Here is a 17,452-nt window from a genome sequence, read left to right as displayed (position 1 = left end):
AGATCCACCTGCCTCAGCCTCCTGAGTGCCGGGACACCGCTGCGCAGCCAGGCTTCTTACCGGCTGAGCCGTCTCTTTCACCACCTCTCTTTATTTTTTTGAGGCGAGGTCTCACCAGGTTGTCCAGGCTAACCCTGGATAAAACAAGCCTTGAACTTTTGATCTTCCAGCTTCAGCCTTCTGAATAGCCGGGATCACAGGCTTGGGATTATCAGGTATAAATGTTTTAAACATACTTTCAGGCGAATTCTGGTGCTACTAAAATTTGGGAACTGTTGTCCTAGGATACTAAAATACAGAAATACAGATTCTTGCAGCCTGAAGCCTCTGATTCAGTAGGTCTTAAAGTCACACTGACTTCAAGAGTGTTTGGATTGGTTGGGACTTGCATTCAGATTTGAGAGTTACTAAGGCAGGAGACTCATCTTTCCCAGGTCCTGGGCCCAAGCGCTCAGTCCCAAGCCTGTAACCCATCACTGTAAAGCGTTTACTCACCACACAGAGCAATGATGTGGCTGCTATCTTCATGCACAAATTTCCTGGTGACAGCCTCCTCCATGATTTGTTTCACCTGTGAATAAACGGGCATCTTCATTATTCTAATTTATTTTTGCTGGGCAAAAAAATCAGGGCAAACCCTCTGACACTGGGCTATATCCTCAGGCTGGCATTATTATTTTTAATTTTTCTCTTTAGCATCTTTAATTATGGGGTTTGAGGGTACAGCTCAGTGGTCAGGCTCTAGATTCAATTCTTAGCACCAAAAGAAAACAAATTCATGTTGGGCAGTGGTGGCGCACACCTGTAATCCCAGCACTCTGGGAGGCAGAGGCAGGCGGATTTCTGAGTTCGAGGCCAGCCTGGTCTACAGAGTGAGTTCCAGGACAGCCAGGGCTACACAGAGAAACCCTGTCTCAAAAAACCAAAAATAAAAAAAAATTAAAATTAAAAAAAAGAGGAACACGAGACCAGACTCTACAAAACATCCTCTGACCCACAGAAATATGCACATAAGCATGTGTGCTCCAGCACAAACACACACACACACACCATGTGCACCCCTGGCTAGTTTGGGCTAGGACACAATAGACTATAGAACCTGTCTGCCCAAGTACCTTGTTTTATTGTCTCCTCCTCGAGTCTCCACTCTTTCTGAGAGGACTCAAGTGTCCACTATCTTTCTTTCCTCCTTTTTTTTTCTTTTTCTTTTTTTCTTTTTGTAGTGCTAACTGAACCCAGGGCCTTGTGCATGCTGGGCCAGAAAACAAAACTGAACTATTTTTCTATTTTTGTCAACCCTTTTTGTTATTGCTGTTTTGAGGCGGGGTCTCACAACGAAGCCTTGGGTGGTCTAGAACTCATGGCTATTCTTGAACGCAGAGATCTGTCTTCCTCTGCCGCTTGATTGCTGGGCTCAAAGGCATGAGCGGCCAAGCCCTTGGCTTGATTTTTTGAGATAGGATCTTACTATCCTAAGGTGGCCTGGAATTTACTCTATAACGCATTCATTTTTCCTATGTCTGTCTGCCTTCTGAGGTGCCAAGAGTACAGGCCTGAGCTGCCAGGCCCAACCTCTGGGTGCTTAGGTTAGTTTTGCACTTAAAAAAGAATTAATGAAATAACAGTACGGAGTGTTTTTCGAGTTGTTTCTTTTGCTTGCTTGAATGACTGTGAGGTTTCTGTTGTGTCTGTTGGGAATGCAGATTGTTCCTTCCCAACTGCGTGACAATACCACAATTAACTGGCATTTAGGTGCTTTCCAGCGTGGGTTTGTTATGAGTCATATGAACATCTGGACATATCTTCTTGTGAACATAAATGCTGGCTTTCTAAAATGTATATTTCTAGGCAAGGAATTTCAGATGCATATTTTCTGCTTTAGTGTCTAGTAATACTGCCAAAATGTTCTCCAAGTGGCTGTAGCAATTTACACTTCCATCAACAGAACGAGGTTCTAGTTGCTCCTAACATTTGTGCCAGATCTCACGGGGGATGTGCCAGGAGACAGATACCACCAGTGCGGATCAGAGATGGGTTTCCTCAATCCCAGCATAAAATCCTACAGAATGAGCCATTAGCAGACAGTCCTTACCTTTTAAAGGACTTATCTTTATTTTATGTGAATGGGTATTTTGCCTGCATGTATGTCTGTGCATGACACTTATATGATACAGAGACTAGAAAAGTGCATCAGCTCCCCTGGAACTAGAACAGTTGTGAGCTGTCATGTGATATCTGGGAATCAAACTTGGAAGACCAGCCAGAGCTCTTAAGCACAGAGCAGGATCTCCAGTGCTTTGCCTTTTATATTTTGAAATTAGGGATTTGCTCTCATGTTCCACATTAATCTTTGGCTGTCACCCTTTGGACAGGATGTAGTGTCCTGATAACACCCTGGCTCCTGGTGAGTTTTCTTTTCTTTTCTTTTTTTTTTTTTTTGGATTTGGGTTTTTCTGAGACAGGGTTTCTCTGTGTAGCCTTGGCTGTCCTGGAACTCACTCTGTAGACCAGGTTGGCCTCGAACTCAGAAATCTGCCTGCCTCTGCCTCCCAGAGTACTGGGATTACAGGCGTGCGCCGCCGCCGCCGCCGCCGCCACCACCGCCGCCACCACCACCCCCCCACCCCCCCACCCCGGCTTTTTTTTAAAGATTTATTTATTATATGTAAGTATACTGTAGCTGTCTTCAGATACTCTAGAAGAGGGAGTCAGATCTTGTTATGGATGGTTATGAACTACCATGTAGTTGCTGGGATTTGAACTCAGGTCCTCTGGAAGAGCAGTCTGAATTTTTTTTTTTTTTTTTTTTTGGATTTGGCTTTTTAGACAGGGTTTTTCTGTGTATCCCTGGCAGTCCTGGAACTCACTCTGTAGACCAGGCTGGCCTTGAACTCAGAAATCCACCTGCCTCTGCCTCCCAGAGTGCTGGGATTACAGGCGTGCGCCACCACTGCCCAGCAGCAGTCTTAACCACTGAGCCATCTCTCCAGCCCTTTTTGCCTAATTACCTATTTATTTACTTTCAAGTCCAGTTGCAGTAGATAAACATGGTTGTAGGGACCCAAAGGGATTAAAGGTATGCACCACACCAGGCCAAGGTCCTCTCTTAACATGGAGAGTGGCAGAGCACCGAAGGCCTAAGGAGGAAGGAAGAACCTGGAGGTTTCTCCCTGCTGAAACTGCTCATGGTTGGTGGTTAGGTAAATGGATCTGACTGGATCATTCTTGCACTCCAAGCTGTTAAAAAGCTTCCTCGATTACTTTCCAGAGGGTCTCTGCAGGAACTCACAGCTAAGGCTCAACAGGTATCTGAAGCAGCTAGAGAGACATAGATCGGGTTAGGAGGACCTAGAGATGATTTTAGGATTAGTCTAGAGGTCCTGTGTGAGGAGAGTTTTTCCTCTGGTTCTCAACTGTCTCTTCTTGTAGCACTGTCTGTAAGCCAAGCACTGACAGCGACCCATGCGAAGGGCAAAGCAGGTCTGCCTTTGCCAGGAAGGTTCACCTCTGCAGTAAAATTCAGTTTCCAAAGGAAGCATTCTTGAAACAAAGTCTTTGACTAATGGGAAGAAAATCATGTTCTCAACATTATTTCCTCACATACCAATCAATTTTCAAATTTGGGTCTTTTTTTTTTTAAGGTTTATTTATTTTATATGAGTACACTATAGCTGTCATCAGACACAACAGAAGAGGGCATTGGATCCCATTAAGGATGGTTGTGAGCCACCATGTGGTTGCTGGGAATTGAACTCAGGACCTCTGGAAGAGCAGTCAGTGCTCTTAACTGCTGAGCCATCTCTCCAGCCCCTCAAATTTGGGTCTTAAATAACCTAACAACACGCCCACAGTTCCTATTCGCTTATATTCTCCCGAATCTCTTGGTTTATATTGCTTTCTTCCTGGGGATAATCACTGAGATTTCACTTTTCTTTGGTGACCAAACTGGAGCTTAAGACTATTTTGAAAAGGCCCTGACCTAAGAAACCCTCACTTGGCCACTCACAGCAAAAGCACAATGAAGCTGTTCACACAACTGGAAAGGGGATGGTTGCAGACTTTTCTGTGAAGAAGGAAGGGAATAGGTAGGGCACATGAGCAAGCAGGTCACAGTTAATGCACAGTGAGAGTCCAGAGTCTTCTCAAACCCTCAAACTCTAAGGGTGCTTGAAAAAATATATGTGAGATAATAGTATTATCCTATTTAAAAAAGAAACCAGGAAACCAAGATTTAAGTAACTTTACTCAAGTTCACACACAAGTAAGTCTGGACTATTCAAGACTACCTCACCGGACCTCAGTTTCCACCGTCAGCAGCTATATAATAGAGTGTCTATCAGCGTGCCAGGCTCTGGAAACAAAACAGTGAACAAGCAGGCAGTTTTCTGCCTTCCTGTAGCTCACACCTGGTAGACCTAGCTACAGAGGCAGGCTGAGGAAGGAGGCCTCATTCATCTCTTCTACACTGCAGGCCCTCTCACAAGCTGGTGAGTCATTCACATGGGCAGCCCCCCCCCCACCCCAGAAATTAAAATGAGCTTTTAAGCAGCGTCAAGGTAAAGGGGATTAGTAGAGAGAAACTCTTGTTTCTGAAGGATTTCCCTCAAAAGGGCAAAAATAATCCGAGTCTTAAAAGCCATTCTTAAAATTACCCGGGTTCCTGGGTAAGGAGGTGGGCGTGGAGGGAGAAACAGTGAGGTGTGCAGGGAACCCTCCGCCAGCCACGACTCACGTACTGGAGGGATACAAGAGGGCGGTGTGTCGGACACCCACCCGAGAGCGAAGCCCCTAGAACTGTGGCTCGCCGCCTCCAGGGGGCCGTGCGGACCCCGCCCCCTCCCCGGGCAGTACCAGCAATGAATGGGCAACTCGGGTTCCCCAGCAATCGTCGCCACCCCTCCCCCGACCGCGGTCTCCCCGCGCTGCTGCCGTCACAGGGTGGGGAGTCGGGAGCACCGCGGAGCAAACAAGCCCCAGGGCGCAAGCCTTGACCCCGGCCGAGGGCGCTGCCCCGGACGCAGGACGCAGAGAGGGGCGTGGGGCCCGGCCCGCACAGGACCCCGCCCCCGCCCAGCAAGGTGGGCTGGCGGCCGAGCGCGTGGGTGGGTGCCGCCACCTCCCTGCTCCTGGGCCAGCGCGGGAGGGATGCGAGCCCCTGAGACCTTGCCCCGACCGTACCTCTTTTTTCACGTTCCACAGCAGCTTTTCTTTGACTGCGTCCTCTGCGCTGCCCATGGTGCGGCAGGTGGCGGGCAGGCGGCCCCAAGCGGACCCCCGAGCCCCCGTGCGCCCTCACCGCCACCGCGCCTCCCGACTCAGCGCCCCACGCGCGAGGCGGAGCCCCCGCCCGCTGCACTCCCCGCCTGCAGCCGCCGCAGCCACTGCCAGGTGCTCAGCTCCGCAGCCATCTTCCGAGCCCCGCAGACGTCAGGCAGCAGGCCCGGCCCCTTCCCACAGCCGGCAGGGAGGGGGTGTGTGCGCCGCGACTGGGGAGGGGGGGTCAGGGCGGGTGCGGACGCCTGGGGGCGTCGGGCCCGGGCGGGCGCCGCGGGGATGGTTGTCATGGCGACCGGCCCGCTCCCGCCCCGAGGGCGCGAACACGCATTGTGAGCGCTGGGAGTCAGCTTCTTCCCCGGCGCTGCGCGGCCAGCGGACTTTGGAAAAGCTGCTTGCGTCTGGGCTAACCTCAACCACAGTGATCGCTCCCGACTTCTGGCCCCTCGGAGAGGAGCTAGGAAGCCAGGGTCTCGGCTCTGGGTCACTGTGGTTCGAACCTGGTCTCATCACTCCGGATCCCGTGCTCGGCTGGTAGCTCTCAGTCGCAAAGCTTGCAGGAGAAAAGCAGGAGCCCGAGCGCGAGCTACGAAGAACAGGTGCCCCAGCACAAGAGGAAGCTTTCGTTCTCCTTCGGGTCTCCAGCGTCAGGTTTTTTCATCTTGCAGATTTGTGGGAAGAGGGGGACACGAGTTGGAAAAAGAGACATTACAGAGCCGGTGACACGAGCCCCTCCTAAGTGATTCGCGTTGGAAATTAGAGTAATAGAGGAAAGAAAAGGACAGTTACAAATTTTATCCCTTTATACAATTCATTGGGACCGGAGAGAGCGACGTGCAGAATCTACGTGATAGGACTTTTATTTCTCCCCACGTGATGCAACTATAGCGAGCAAAAATGGAAAGATGGGCGCAAAATAGACCTCCTAACCAAGAGCCGAAGCCGGGAGACTACTGCCGGCATCTTTCAGCTCTCAACCGAGGACTGCAGCGTGGGAAAAGTTGCCACGACGCATCTGCCGGGACACAGTACCCGGCGCTCGCAGGCGGGCGGAAACAAACCTCGCGAGAGGTCACGGGAGCGCCAGACTGAAGTCTGTCCCCGGGGCCGGAAGCGTTCCGGTACGCCCGGAAGTGGTGTTTACTCGGCGCACGTGGGCAGCAGAATGGCGGCTCACCGCTCCGGGCCGCTGAAGCAGCAGAATAAAGCTCATAAAGGCGGGCGGCACCACGGCGGCGGGTCTGCACAACGGGACAGCAGAGGTGAGGAGGAAGGAGGAGTAGTGAGTAGGAAGAGGGCTGCTTAGCCGATACCCGAGCCCAGACAGAGTAGACTTGGGACCCTTGCCAAAGTCTCTTCCTAAGGAGCTCAGGGAGGTTCTTGTTTGTTAGTCTAACGGTGAAGAGAAAAACAGCCACTCTGATCTGCCTTCCAGGCCGTGTAGGACCGAAAATCCTGTGCAAGAAGCTGAAGAAGCAGCTCAGCCGAGTAGACCAGAGGCATCGCGCCAGCCAGCTCCGAAAGCAGAAGAGGGAGACGGTGAGAGAAGTGGGGGTGGGGGAAGCGGGGCGGCTGTGGCTTTAGATCGGTAATTCCAATTTAGATCGGTTACATTCCAATGTTTTATGTTGCACGAGAAAACGCGACACGGAAATGGGCCGAAAACGGAGGTAAACCCAGGGTACCCTCAGGCCATGTTCATTTTAGAACGAGGCCCTGTCAAACTCCATGACAGCACATACATACACGTGGCTTTTAATCAGAGAATGCTTGGTCCTTGGTTATCTTTATTTATATGGACTTGCTCTTTTGCAGGTGATGATTATTTTAAACAAAGGCTCTCACTGTGTAGCCCTGGCTGGCCTAGAACTCAGAGATCCTCCTGCCTCTGCTTTCTGAGTGTTCAGTTTAAAGGCTAGGGCAACCACACCTAACTATTCTGATCTTTTCCAATGTTTTGTTACATAAAATTCCATTGGTACTTTTACAAAGCAACAAAAACAGGAGTAGTAATGCTCTGGGGTTACAGCGTCTATATTTTTGAAGATGTACTAGTGAAGCAGATGATGGAGGTATTTTGAATCTTTGTTCCTAGGTTCTGGCAGAGAAGAGGCAGCTGGGCAGCAAGGATGGGCCTCCACATCAGGTGCTGGTGGTGCCTCTGCACAGCAGGATTTCCCTCGCAGAGGCATTTAAACTGCTTCAGAATGAGGACTTGGGGACAGTGTATTTGAATGAACGGGGCAACACCCATAGCTTTATGCTTCTCTGCTCTACCTTGAAACGTCGATGGTTTTTCACATATGCAAGACCAGGTTAGAGTGTCCAGTTCTTTCCTCTCATGTTCAAGTTCTATTCCTTGAATGTAATGTGCTAACTATCTTTTCTTTTTTTATGGTGTCTTGTATACAGGGGATCTGCATACACTATTAGACATGGCTAAAGTTGCTGATACCATCCTGTTCCTCCTGGACCCATTAGAAGGCTGGGACAGTACTGGGGATTATTGTCTGTCTTGCCTCTTTGCTCAAGGCCTTCCCACCTATAGTAAGTAGGTGTTATGTCAGAGATCAGCAAAGAAAGCAATTTTTTTTTTTTAAAAACCAACTCTGGTCATCCAGGCACAATGTTTAACATTTGTTTTAGGGGTAAATCAGTGGGTTATATTCTGTTGTGAGCTATACTTGTCCAGATATTCTCATATATTTTATTTTATATTTACTTATTTATTTTGAGACAAGAAGTTTCTCTTAGGGTAGCCCTGACTATCCTGGAACTGGTCCTGTAGATTAGGTTGGCCTTGATCTTACAAAGATCCACCTGCCCTGCCCCTGTCTTCTGAGTGTTGGGATTGAAAGTGTGTACTAACCACCCAGCTATTTTTATGTTATTAAAGAGAGTTTTTGTTTGTTTGTTTATTTATTTATTTATTACTTTTTTTCCCTGGGCTGTCCTGTGCCCAGAGGAGGAATAGGAAATTAACACTCACTGTGACATTTCTTTGTTAGCTCAGTGTTGAGTTTCCCCAGTGATCTCTGGGATCACAGCAAAACTGACCACTGTGTTGTTTGAGAACTGGAAAGGAATTTTCAAGTAGTCAAACAATGAGTCCCTAAGCTTTTCTCTCTTCTTTCAGCACTGGCTGTCCAGGGCCTTTCTGGCCTCCCACCAAAGAAACAAATAGATGCTAGAAAGAAGCTAAATAAAGCAGTGGAGAAACGCTTTCCTGAAGACAAACTCCTGCCACTAGACACCCAGCAGGAGTCAGGAATGTTGCTTCGGCAGCTGGCTAACCAGAAGCAGCGGCACCTGGCCTTTCGGGACCGACGAGCTTACTTGTTTGCCCATGCTGCTGACTTTGTGCCGAGTGAGGAGAGTGATGTGGTGGGCACCCTGAAAATCTCAGGCTATGTTCGTGGGAGGACTCTGAATGTAAATAGCTTGCTGCATATTGTTGGACATGGTGATTTCCAGATGAATCAAATAGATGCGCCTGTGGATCCTTTCCCTTTAAATCCTAGAGTGATTAAAGCCCCAAAGAAAGCAAGCGTGGCGATGGAGGTAAGATGGGGAGCTGAAACCAGCTAAGCCAGCCCTCTACTACGTCCCACATTCCGTGCCCACAGTTGTTTTCAGTTTTTTTACTGAATTTACTTTCGTATGCTGGAGAGGGGTGTGTCACTGGTGTGCAAGGTTGGGTTCTCTCCCACCTTGTGTGCCCACCCTGGTCTTTGGATCCAAAAAACCAAATCCAAAAAACAAAACGAAAGAGAATCTACATCTAGTGATGGAGTGGAGGAAGTAAAGCAGTGTCTACCACACTTAGACTTCTGGCTTTATTTGAACTTTTGGGGGGGGCAGGGGGTGGGTTTTTTTTTTTTTTTTTTTTTTTTTTTTTTTTTTTTTTTGAGACAGGGTTTCTCTGTGTAGCCCTGGCTGTCCTGGAAGTCATTCTGTAGACCAGGCTGGCCTCGAACTCAAAAATCTGCCTGCCTCTGGATTACAGGCATGCGCCACCACCGCCCGGCTCTTCTTTGAACTTTTAAAAGGTTTGGACCTCACTATGTAGTAGTGGCTGGTCTAGAACTTAGTGTATAGACCAGGCTAGCCTCAAACTTTACAGAGGTCAGCCTTCTTCTGCCAGTTGAGTGTTAATAAAAGGCGTGCACCACAGACCTGAAGAGGACAGCTTTATTGAAAGGTGGTGTAATATACAGGAGAGTGTCAAGATTAGTAACAATCTCGAAAGTTAGCAGGGGAGCAGAGTTAAACGCTAGAATTAAATGTGATTTTCTGTTTAATTCCTGGATCTTTCGGGTGAATGTCTGATAGGCTGTTACTTGCTTTTGGGTCTTAGGTTTGTGTTACAGATGCTGCTGCTGACATGGAAGAAGACCTTAAGATTCTGATGAAAGCAGACCCTGATCAGCAGGAGACTTTACAGTCGGAGGTTATTCCAGATCCAATGGAAGGAGAGCAAACCTGGCCCACCGAGGAGGAGCTGGATGAGGCAAATGGTCAGTGGCGGCAGACATGTAACTCTGCCTTTTCAGTGTTCATGTGCTTATAGGGCTGGAGAGGAAGCTTAGATACTGAATGGTCGCACTAAGCAAACACTGGACACAGGTTTGTTTCCTCTCTAGAAATCACTCCAGGCTTATCTCTTTTTTGTTTGTTTGTTTTGTTTTGTTTTTTCGAGTCAGGGTTTCTCTGTGTAGCCCTGGCTGTCCTGGAACTCACTCTGTAGACCAGGCTGGCCTTGAACTCAGAAATCCGCCTGCCTCTGCCTCCCAGAGTGCTGGGATTACAGACGTGCGCCACCACCACCCGGCTTATCTCTTAAATAATAAAGGACATTAGGTCCACTACTGGGTTTATTTAGCTGTGTATTTGTCGTTAAATGTGAGGCGGTGAAGTTAAATCTGGAAGTAGTCTGTTCTTATGTAGCTGTGGCTTTTCCTGTTGGTGGCAGTGCCTGCACAGGTACAGATACAAAAGTGTGCTTTTACAGACTTACTGAAGCAGCGGTCCAGGGTGGTAAGGACGGTCCCTAAAGGAACATCCAGTTACCAGGCCGAGTGGATTCTGGATGAAGGCGAGGAAAGTGATGGGGAAGGTGATGAATATGATGATATACAGCATGAAAGTTTCATGGAAGAGGAGTCTCAGGTAAGAAAACGGCCTTGAGGCCACTGAGCCACCTCTGCATGTAGCTCCAAACCAAGGCTGTGCTGTCAAGTCAGCTGCTGAACTATGCTGTGACTATGGGGGAAATGCAGCATTTGAGGTTGGGGAAATGGCGCATTGGGTAAAGTACACTTGCCACAGAAGTTTTAGGACTTGCATTTGAATCTCCAGGACCAGTGAAGCCAGATGTGGTAGTGTAATTCTATGGAACACTAAGGCCAAGTTAACAAACATTAAAAGATCCTGTCTTAAGGCAGAGGGTGAGGGGAAGACAACCAAAGTTGTGCTCTGACCTCTACAGGCATGTCTGTACTCGTAAACACGGCCTCACCTTACATTTTTATGTTTATATTGGTTGCAGATAGGTGTCTAAGAAATTTATTAAATCTTTAGTTGCTTTGGGGGCAGAAATGGGTGGTTTGCTGATCTCTTTCTCTCTCTTCCCCCTCCCTCCCTTCTTCCCTCCCTCCCTCCCTTTCTCCCTCCCTCCTTCCGTCCTCTCACTCTCTGATTTTGGTTTTTCCTGACAAGGTTTCTTTGTGCAGCTCTGGCTGACCAGGACCTCACTCTGTAGACCAGGCTGGCTTTGAACTCAGAAATCCGCCTGCCTGCCTCTGCCTTCCAAGTGCTGGTTCCACCACTGCCCAGCCCCCCCCCCTCTTTTGGGGGGGGGAGCTAGCCAGTAGGTGACCTTGAATTCACAGCAGTCCTTCAAATCTTCCCAGAATTAGGATCATAGGCATGTGACACCAAGCCTGATCGCCATCTTGTTTAGCTTTTTTTCTTTATTCCTGTTGGATAGTTTTGTTTTCCTGACATGGTCTCATGCATCCCGTGCATTGACTCTGAGCTTACTGTGTAGTAGAGGGACCGTGAATGCCTTGGTCTCTTGCCTCTACCTTCCCAGCGCTTGGATTGTAGAGGTGTTCTAGCATACTTAGTTTTGGAAGTGGTGCTACGAATCAACGCCCAAGGATTAACAGATGCCAAGTGAGCACTTCCCCAGTTGAGCCACAGGGTTCTGGACGCACTCTGTAGACCAGGCTGGCTTTGAACTCTCAAACACACCCTGTCTCCCAGATGCTGTGATGAGAGGTACCCATCACTGCTGATCTTGCATGCTTGCCTGTGTTTCTATGTGAACTGGTGTGTGGTAGTCAGGATCAGCCCGGGGAGTCACTTCTCCCTTTCCACACTCTGGATTCCCTGGATGTAACTCAGGTTTAGAAATGAGGTCAGCAGGGTTGGACACAAGTGTCTTTATGCATTCGGCCATCTTATAGGTGCTGACTTCACTTTTTGGGACTTGTCTCATGTATCTCAGGCTGCCTTGAACTCTGTAGCTGAGGGTGACCTTGAACCCAGCCGTTGATACTGTAAGCATGTGAAATCTGCCCAGCTTTAGGCTCTAACCAAGAGCTTCGTGCGTCCTAGGTAGGAAATCACTCTACAATTGAGCTACATTCCCTGCCTTCTTTTGGGGTTGATACTTTTTGGTTTTGGTTTTTGTTTAGACCATCTTACTCTCACCCAAGCAGCCATCAAATTCATGGTGAATCACGTGCCTCAGTCAGCTTCCTCAGTGTTAAGACTATAATTATGTTTCATATTGCATGTTTTAATCCCCCACTTTACAGGATGGGAGTGGTGAGGAAGAAGAGGAATGTGAAACTATGACTCTAGGGGAGTCTGTGCGGGATGATCTATACGATGAGAAAGTAGATGAAGAGGATGAGGAAAGAATGTTGGAGAAATACAAACAAGAAAGACTAGAGGAGATGTTTCCAGATGAAATGGATACCCCCCGTGATGTGGCTGCTAGAATTCGGTTAGTCAACAAATGATTTCAGCAAGTTTAACTTTCATGGTTTAGAACTATGTGAGTAGAAAGCAATTGGAGAGTTAGTTCCAGGACAGCCAGGGCTACACAGAGAAACCCTGTCTCAAAAACAAAACAACAAAAAAACAGCTAGGCGGTGGTGGTGCACGCCTTTAATCCCAGCACTTGGGAGGCAGAGGCAGGTGGATTTCTGAATTCGAGGCCAGCCTGGTCTACAGAGTGAGTTCCAGGACAGTCAGGGCTACACAGAGAAACCCTGTCTTGAAAAAACAAAACAAAAAAAAGAAAAGGAAGCAAGTAGAGAAAAAATGCACTGTCCTTGTCCTTGAAGGGCTAGCAAGCTTTATGAGAAGCAGCAACACATAATCAAGGTTTAGAATTGTTCAGAGGGTCCTAGTGAGAGAGACATATGAAGGTTAATTAGCAAACATTCCTTGTGGATAAATACTCAGAAATATAATTTTTTGGGATGTTAGGAGTATATGTTTTGAAAGAAAGCTTGTAAAAGTAAGAAAATATAGGTGATTTTTTTTTTTTTCTCGGAAGCAAGCCTGATACAAGGCTGTAATGTAAGGCAGGTTGAAGAGCCATATTCCCTGACAGGCAGGCACTAGGCAGGTACTTAAAAGTACTTGTACCCTTTGAAAAGTTTGGGTTGATTCTGAAATACTTGTTAGAAGCTGTTGTAGAACATGGTGTTTGCTAAAGCTATTAGTTTGGAGAATGTGTGAAAGATAGGGTCTTGTATAGACCAGGCTAGCTTTGATCCTCTGCCTGTACTTTTCAAGTGCTGGGAATGTGGGTATGTATTTCCATGCCCAGTTCTAGTTCCATTCTGGTGCCTTAGTTTCTTGAGACAGCTTTGCTTTGTAGTTCAGGCTGGTGTGAAACACATAATCCTGCCCCAGCATCCCCAGTGCCAGACTTTGGTGTGCTATGCTGGGGATTGAACCTGGGCCCCTGTGTCTACTAGATAAGCATTACACCGGTGAGTTACATCCCTAGTAAGAGTACTTTGAAAAACCTAGAGCTTTAGCCATTTTACAAGTGAGGTGAGTTTTCATAGCACCATCTAAACCTCTTGCTTTCTTTAAATCCTATGTTCTAGATTTCAGAAATATAGAGGCCTCAAGAGCTTTCGGACATCTCCTTGGGACCCTAAAGAAAACCTTCCTAGAGATTATGCTCGGATATTTCAGTTTCAGAATTTTGTTAATAGTAGAAAAAGAATCTTTAAGGAGATTGAGGAAAAAGAAGCTGAAGGAGCTGAGGTACCTGCCTTCTGTCCGCTTTCTAATTTGTGTTTGTTTGGTATCATGCTGCTTGTTTGGGAATGAGGAGGGGTCAGGGGTAAGTTTCTGAGAAGATTGATTCTGGGTGGTTGATGCATGCACGAGTGTCAGTCTTGAGAGATGAGGCTTAGCATGTACCGGGAGAAAGGTTTCGTCATTGGCACACTAAGGGTAAGCCTGTAACTGTTGGGCTTCTTCCTGGCAGGTTGGATGGTATGTCACCCTTCATGTTTCTGATGTCCCTGTCTCAGTGGTCGAGCATTTCAGGCAAGGAGCGCCCTTGATTGCATTCTCTTTGCTACCTTATGAACAGAAGGTAAAGCAGCGTTTTGTGGGAAATGGAGAGGGACAGTTATTTTTCCCAAGTGTACAACATTTTGCTCTTTGGTATGAGAGAGCCAACCTTTTTTTTAATCGAGGAATTAAAATAGAGAAGTCAATGATGGTTATGCCCAAGATGTCTGAACCTGTCTGAAACATCTCTGTGATGTAGTCTGTGTGGTTCTGAGACTTCTCTAAGTGTGTTTTTTCAGATCAAAATGGGGGTTAGAGGTTATAAAAGTCTGCCCATGTATAGATCTGTTCTCTAGGTAGCCTATAATCGTGTATACTGGGGGTGGGAAGGCTTGGATTGTTGTGGCAGGGAGGGTGTTAGTGCTCAGGTAAGGGGAATGCGTTTACTGATGCTCTTTAATGTTAATGTGGAACAGTGAGCCAGCTTAGACGTGTACATAGAAGCACCGAGGAGGCCTAGATGCACCATGCTGTCCGTTGGTAGATCAAAAGGACTAGTTAAGTAGCATGGTCAGACTGATGTTAGCTTGCTTTGCCTTTCAGGTTAGGCTGTTGTATGCCTAGATTGTGAAGCTTTTTCTTGTTTGGTCCTCAGATGTCAGTATTGAACATGGTGGTGAGCCGGAACCCTGGTAACACGGAACCTGTGAAGGCGAAGGAAGAACTGATCTTCCACTGTGGATTCAGGCGCTTCCGAGCTTCGCCTTTATTCTCCCAGCACACAGCAGGTGAGCACAGACGCTGCTGGAGTATTGCCAGCTCTTGTGTGTGTGTGAGCGTCTCTGGGATCAGAAATACTTTTAGTACTCTGACTTAGGAGCCTATGATGTTCTTATTTGAAATGTCTGAACCTGTCTGAAGCATCCCAGTGATGCAAGCTGTTGTGCTGAGGCTTCTCTACCAAGAGTATTTGTTACAGAGTGGGTTTTAAATCCGAGTGACTAGGAGTGGGAATACATGTTGCCTGCTCACTTGGGGTTCTTTTGCCTTTCTGTTCAGGAGATGAGACGGTGACAGCATTACTGGTGCTCTAGGCACACTCTCTTCCCCATCGTGTGAACGAACATTTTGTAAACAAAGTTTTCATTTTGTTTTTTTTTTTTTTTGTTTTTTTTGATTTTTGGATTTTTTGAGACAGGGTTTCTCTGTATAGCTCTGGCTGTCCTGGAACTCACTCTGTAGACCAGACTGGCCTCGAACTCAGAAATTCACCTGCCTCTGCCTCCCAGAGTGCTGGGATTACAGGCGTGCGCCACTACTGCCCGGCTGTAAACAAAGGTTTTATTGAAGAGATAGCATATCCTATTGCATTGAACTCCCACCTTTACCTCATTACCGTCATTACTTGTTAAGGAACTTGTGTGGGGCTGTCTTGTTTACTTTCTATTTTTATTTATTATTATTTGAGAGACTAGGTCTTAATAATGTTGCCCAAGTTGGCCTTGACCTTCAGAATGCTGGGGGTACTGAGGTGGAGGGGGTACACCACCATGCCCAGCTGGCCCTGTGTTACAGAGGCACACTGACAGACCTGAGTAGTTGAAATATAAACTGATGTGAACTAGTTGCTGAACCTGAGGACCTACATTCAGTGAGTGCCCTGACGCCCTGTGGTGGAGCAGAGAACTATCTTCTGACTTCTATGCATATTTACCCCACACCCCCAAAATAAATTAAATGTATTAAAAAATTGGGTAGTGGTGGCGCATGCCTTTAATCTCAGTACTTGGGAGGCAGAGGCAGGCGGATTTCTGAGTTCGAGGCAAAAAAGAAAAACCAAAAAATAAAAATTAAAAAAAAAAAAAAGCTTTTATTATGATGAGAATGTAAAGTGAACAGTTTTCCTACGAGCTTACTGTCCTACACCCAGCACAGAAGCAGTCATCTCAAAGCCATGCTTACTGACACGGGAAAAGCCCGAGAGTTAGTATATAGAGAAACAGAAAACGAACTGGTAACTTTAGCCCTTGATGGCAGAAGGTACACAGCAAGTTCAAGGCCAGCATGCAATACACGGGCTCCTCTCAAAACAGAGACAGGAGCTTGGAGAGGACCCAGGTTGGATTCCCAGCATCCACATTGGTCAACTTAGAGGCACCTGCTCTCACACACACACACAAATAAAAATACAGACACTGAAGATATGCTGTAGGTCTCTGGCAGAGCACTTAGTTTGATCTCCACTACCGAAATTTTAAAGGGTGGAGCTATGTGTGGCAGCAGTACAGCTTTTGACACTTTGCATTGTTTATGGTTTCTCACGAGGCCTTTTACTTTTCTATTTACTTTTTTTGGGCCCTCACTATGGAAGCTGATAAACATAAATTTCAAAGATTCCTGACTGCTGATGCGGCCTTAGTGGTGACAGTGTTTGCGCCAATCACATTCCCTCCTGCATCTGTGCTGCTTTTCAAGCAGAAAAGAAACGGTATGTTGGATTTAGAATGTAAATACTGAACATACAAGTACTCACCAGCACCATACTCTTCTGTACTTAGACATGGGGTCTTGCTTGTATTAAGTACTGGTGTTGTTTGTTTTAAATACCTCATTGTTTCAGCCTCATTGAGGGTGTAAACCCAGGGTGATAAACCAGTTGTTACCTGTTGGCACACTCCAGTACATGCTAAACAATATATGTAAGGTGGGTGTGAGGGACTGGCTCTTTAGAAATGTCTTTTAGTGGTCTTTCTTGGGAAAGAAGCATAGTAGGTGGATGGGCCCTACAAGTAGACTAGAGCTGAAGGACTTGGCCCGTAGGCTAACAGCTGTTCTCCTTCCTTAGGAATGCACAGCCTCATTGCTACAGGCCATCTGTTTTCAGTGGATCCAGACAGGATGGTCATAAAGAGAGTGGTTCTAAGTGGTCATCCTTTTAAAATTTTTACTAAGATGGCAGTAGTCCGTTACATGTTCTTCAACAGAGGTATGTGTGAATGAAGAGTGGTGGGAAGATGGCCTTGATGCTGTGTGGGTAAATGTTTGACTTTATGTCTGTGTTCCATTCTAAGAGGATGTGATGTGGTTTAAGCCTGTGGAACTGAGAACCAAGTGGGGCCGCCGGGGACACATCAAAGAGCCTCTAGGTAAGACTCGGGTTCCCAGGTGTTAGTTATCTGGGACTAGTGGGCTTAAGAGTGTCCACTTTACTTTGACCAATTGTTTTTTCCTTCTAGGTACCCATGGCCATATGAAGTGCAGTTTTGATGGGAAACTAAAATCTCAGGATACAGTATTAATGAATCTCTATAAGCGAGTATTTCCCAAATGGACTTATGACCCATATGTACCAGAACCAGTACCTTGGGTTAAAAGTGACATCTCTTCAACAGTGTCTGAAGTAGACATGGAGTAATGGAGATTCAGTTGGGTTCTGTCTCTACTGCAGCCAAAGCTCCAGTGTTGGAGTCTGTGGGTTGTGACTAGGCAGTTGTGCTTTCTATTTCCGTTGTCTGTGTCTCTGCTAAGTACAGAATTTACACTATTACTTATACTTTCTTGATTAGGATTTTGAAAATAGTTTTAAAAAGGAAGATGGAAAACAAAATTTTCATCTAGAGACAAT

The 17,452-nt window shown here is 46.9% G+C and overlaps 2 protein-coding genes and 2 non-coding genes across 5 annotated transcripts in view; 3 read left to right on the top strand and 1 right to left on the bottom strand.

Moving 5' to 3' along the window:
* Sgsm2 (small G protein signaling modulator 2) overlaps positions 1-5,508 on the bottom strand; it is a 40,688-nt gene extending 35,180 nt beyond the window's left edge. Inside the window, exons 1-2 of one of the 2 annotated variants that reach the window (XM_052194234.1) lie at positions 5,179-5,508; positions 496-571 (exon numbers count right to left, since the gene is read on the bottom strand). In XM_052194234.1, coding sequence (XP_052050194.1) covers positions 496-571; positions 5,179-5,235 — 133 coding nt within the window. In that variant the 5' untranslated portion in view covers positions 5,236-5,508. The remainder of the gene's footprint in view (positions 1-495; positions 572-5,178) is intronic. The other variant, XM_052194235.1, reaches the window with a different exon arrangement.
* Positions 5,509-5,596: 88 nt separating this feature from the next.
* Positions 5,597-17,444, top strand: Tsr1 (TSR1 ribosome maturation factor). The gene is made up of 15 exons (XM_052194236.1): positions 5,597-6,536; positions 6,710-6,813; positions 7,370-7,589; positions 7,687-7,821; positions 8,411-8,835; positions 9,632-9,791; positions 10,286-10,443; positions 12,099-12,289; positions 13,410-13,572; positions 13,799-13,909; positions 14,483-14,615; positions 16,199-16,315; positions 16,673-16,813; positions 16,899-16,973; positions 17,064-17,444. The coding sequence occupies exons 1-15, from the start codon at positions 6,440-6,442 to the stop codon at positions 17,240-17,242; spliced, it is 2,409 nt and encodes an 802-aa protein (XP_052050196.1). The 5' UTR covers positions 5,597-6,439; the 3' UTR covers positions 17,243-17,444.
* LOC127695729 (small nucleolar RNA SNORD91 family) lies at positions 14,022-14,114 on the top strand. The gene has a single exon (XR_007980088.1). It is a non-coding gene; the product is annotated as a small nucleolar RNA SNORD91 family (small nucleolar RNA).
* LOC127695728 (small nucleolar RNA SNORD91 family) lies at positions 14,700-14,790 on the top strand. The gene has a single exon (XR_007980087.1). It is a non-coding gene; the product is annotated as a small nucleolar RNA SNORD91 family (small nucleolar RNA).
* Positions 17,445-17,452: the final 8 nt, after the last annotated feature.

The sequence above is a fragment of the Apodemus sylvaticus genome, chromosome 10 (assembly GCF_947179515.1).
Source record: "Apodemus sylvaticus chromosome 10, mApoSyl1.1, whole genome shotgun sequence".
In the NCBI taxonomy this organism is placed as follows: Eukaryota; Metazoa; Chordata; class Mammalia; order Rodentia; family Muridae; genus Apodemus; species Apodemus sylvaticus.
This window is presented reverse-complemented; position numbering and strand designations above follow the sequence as displayed.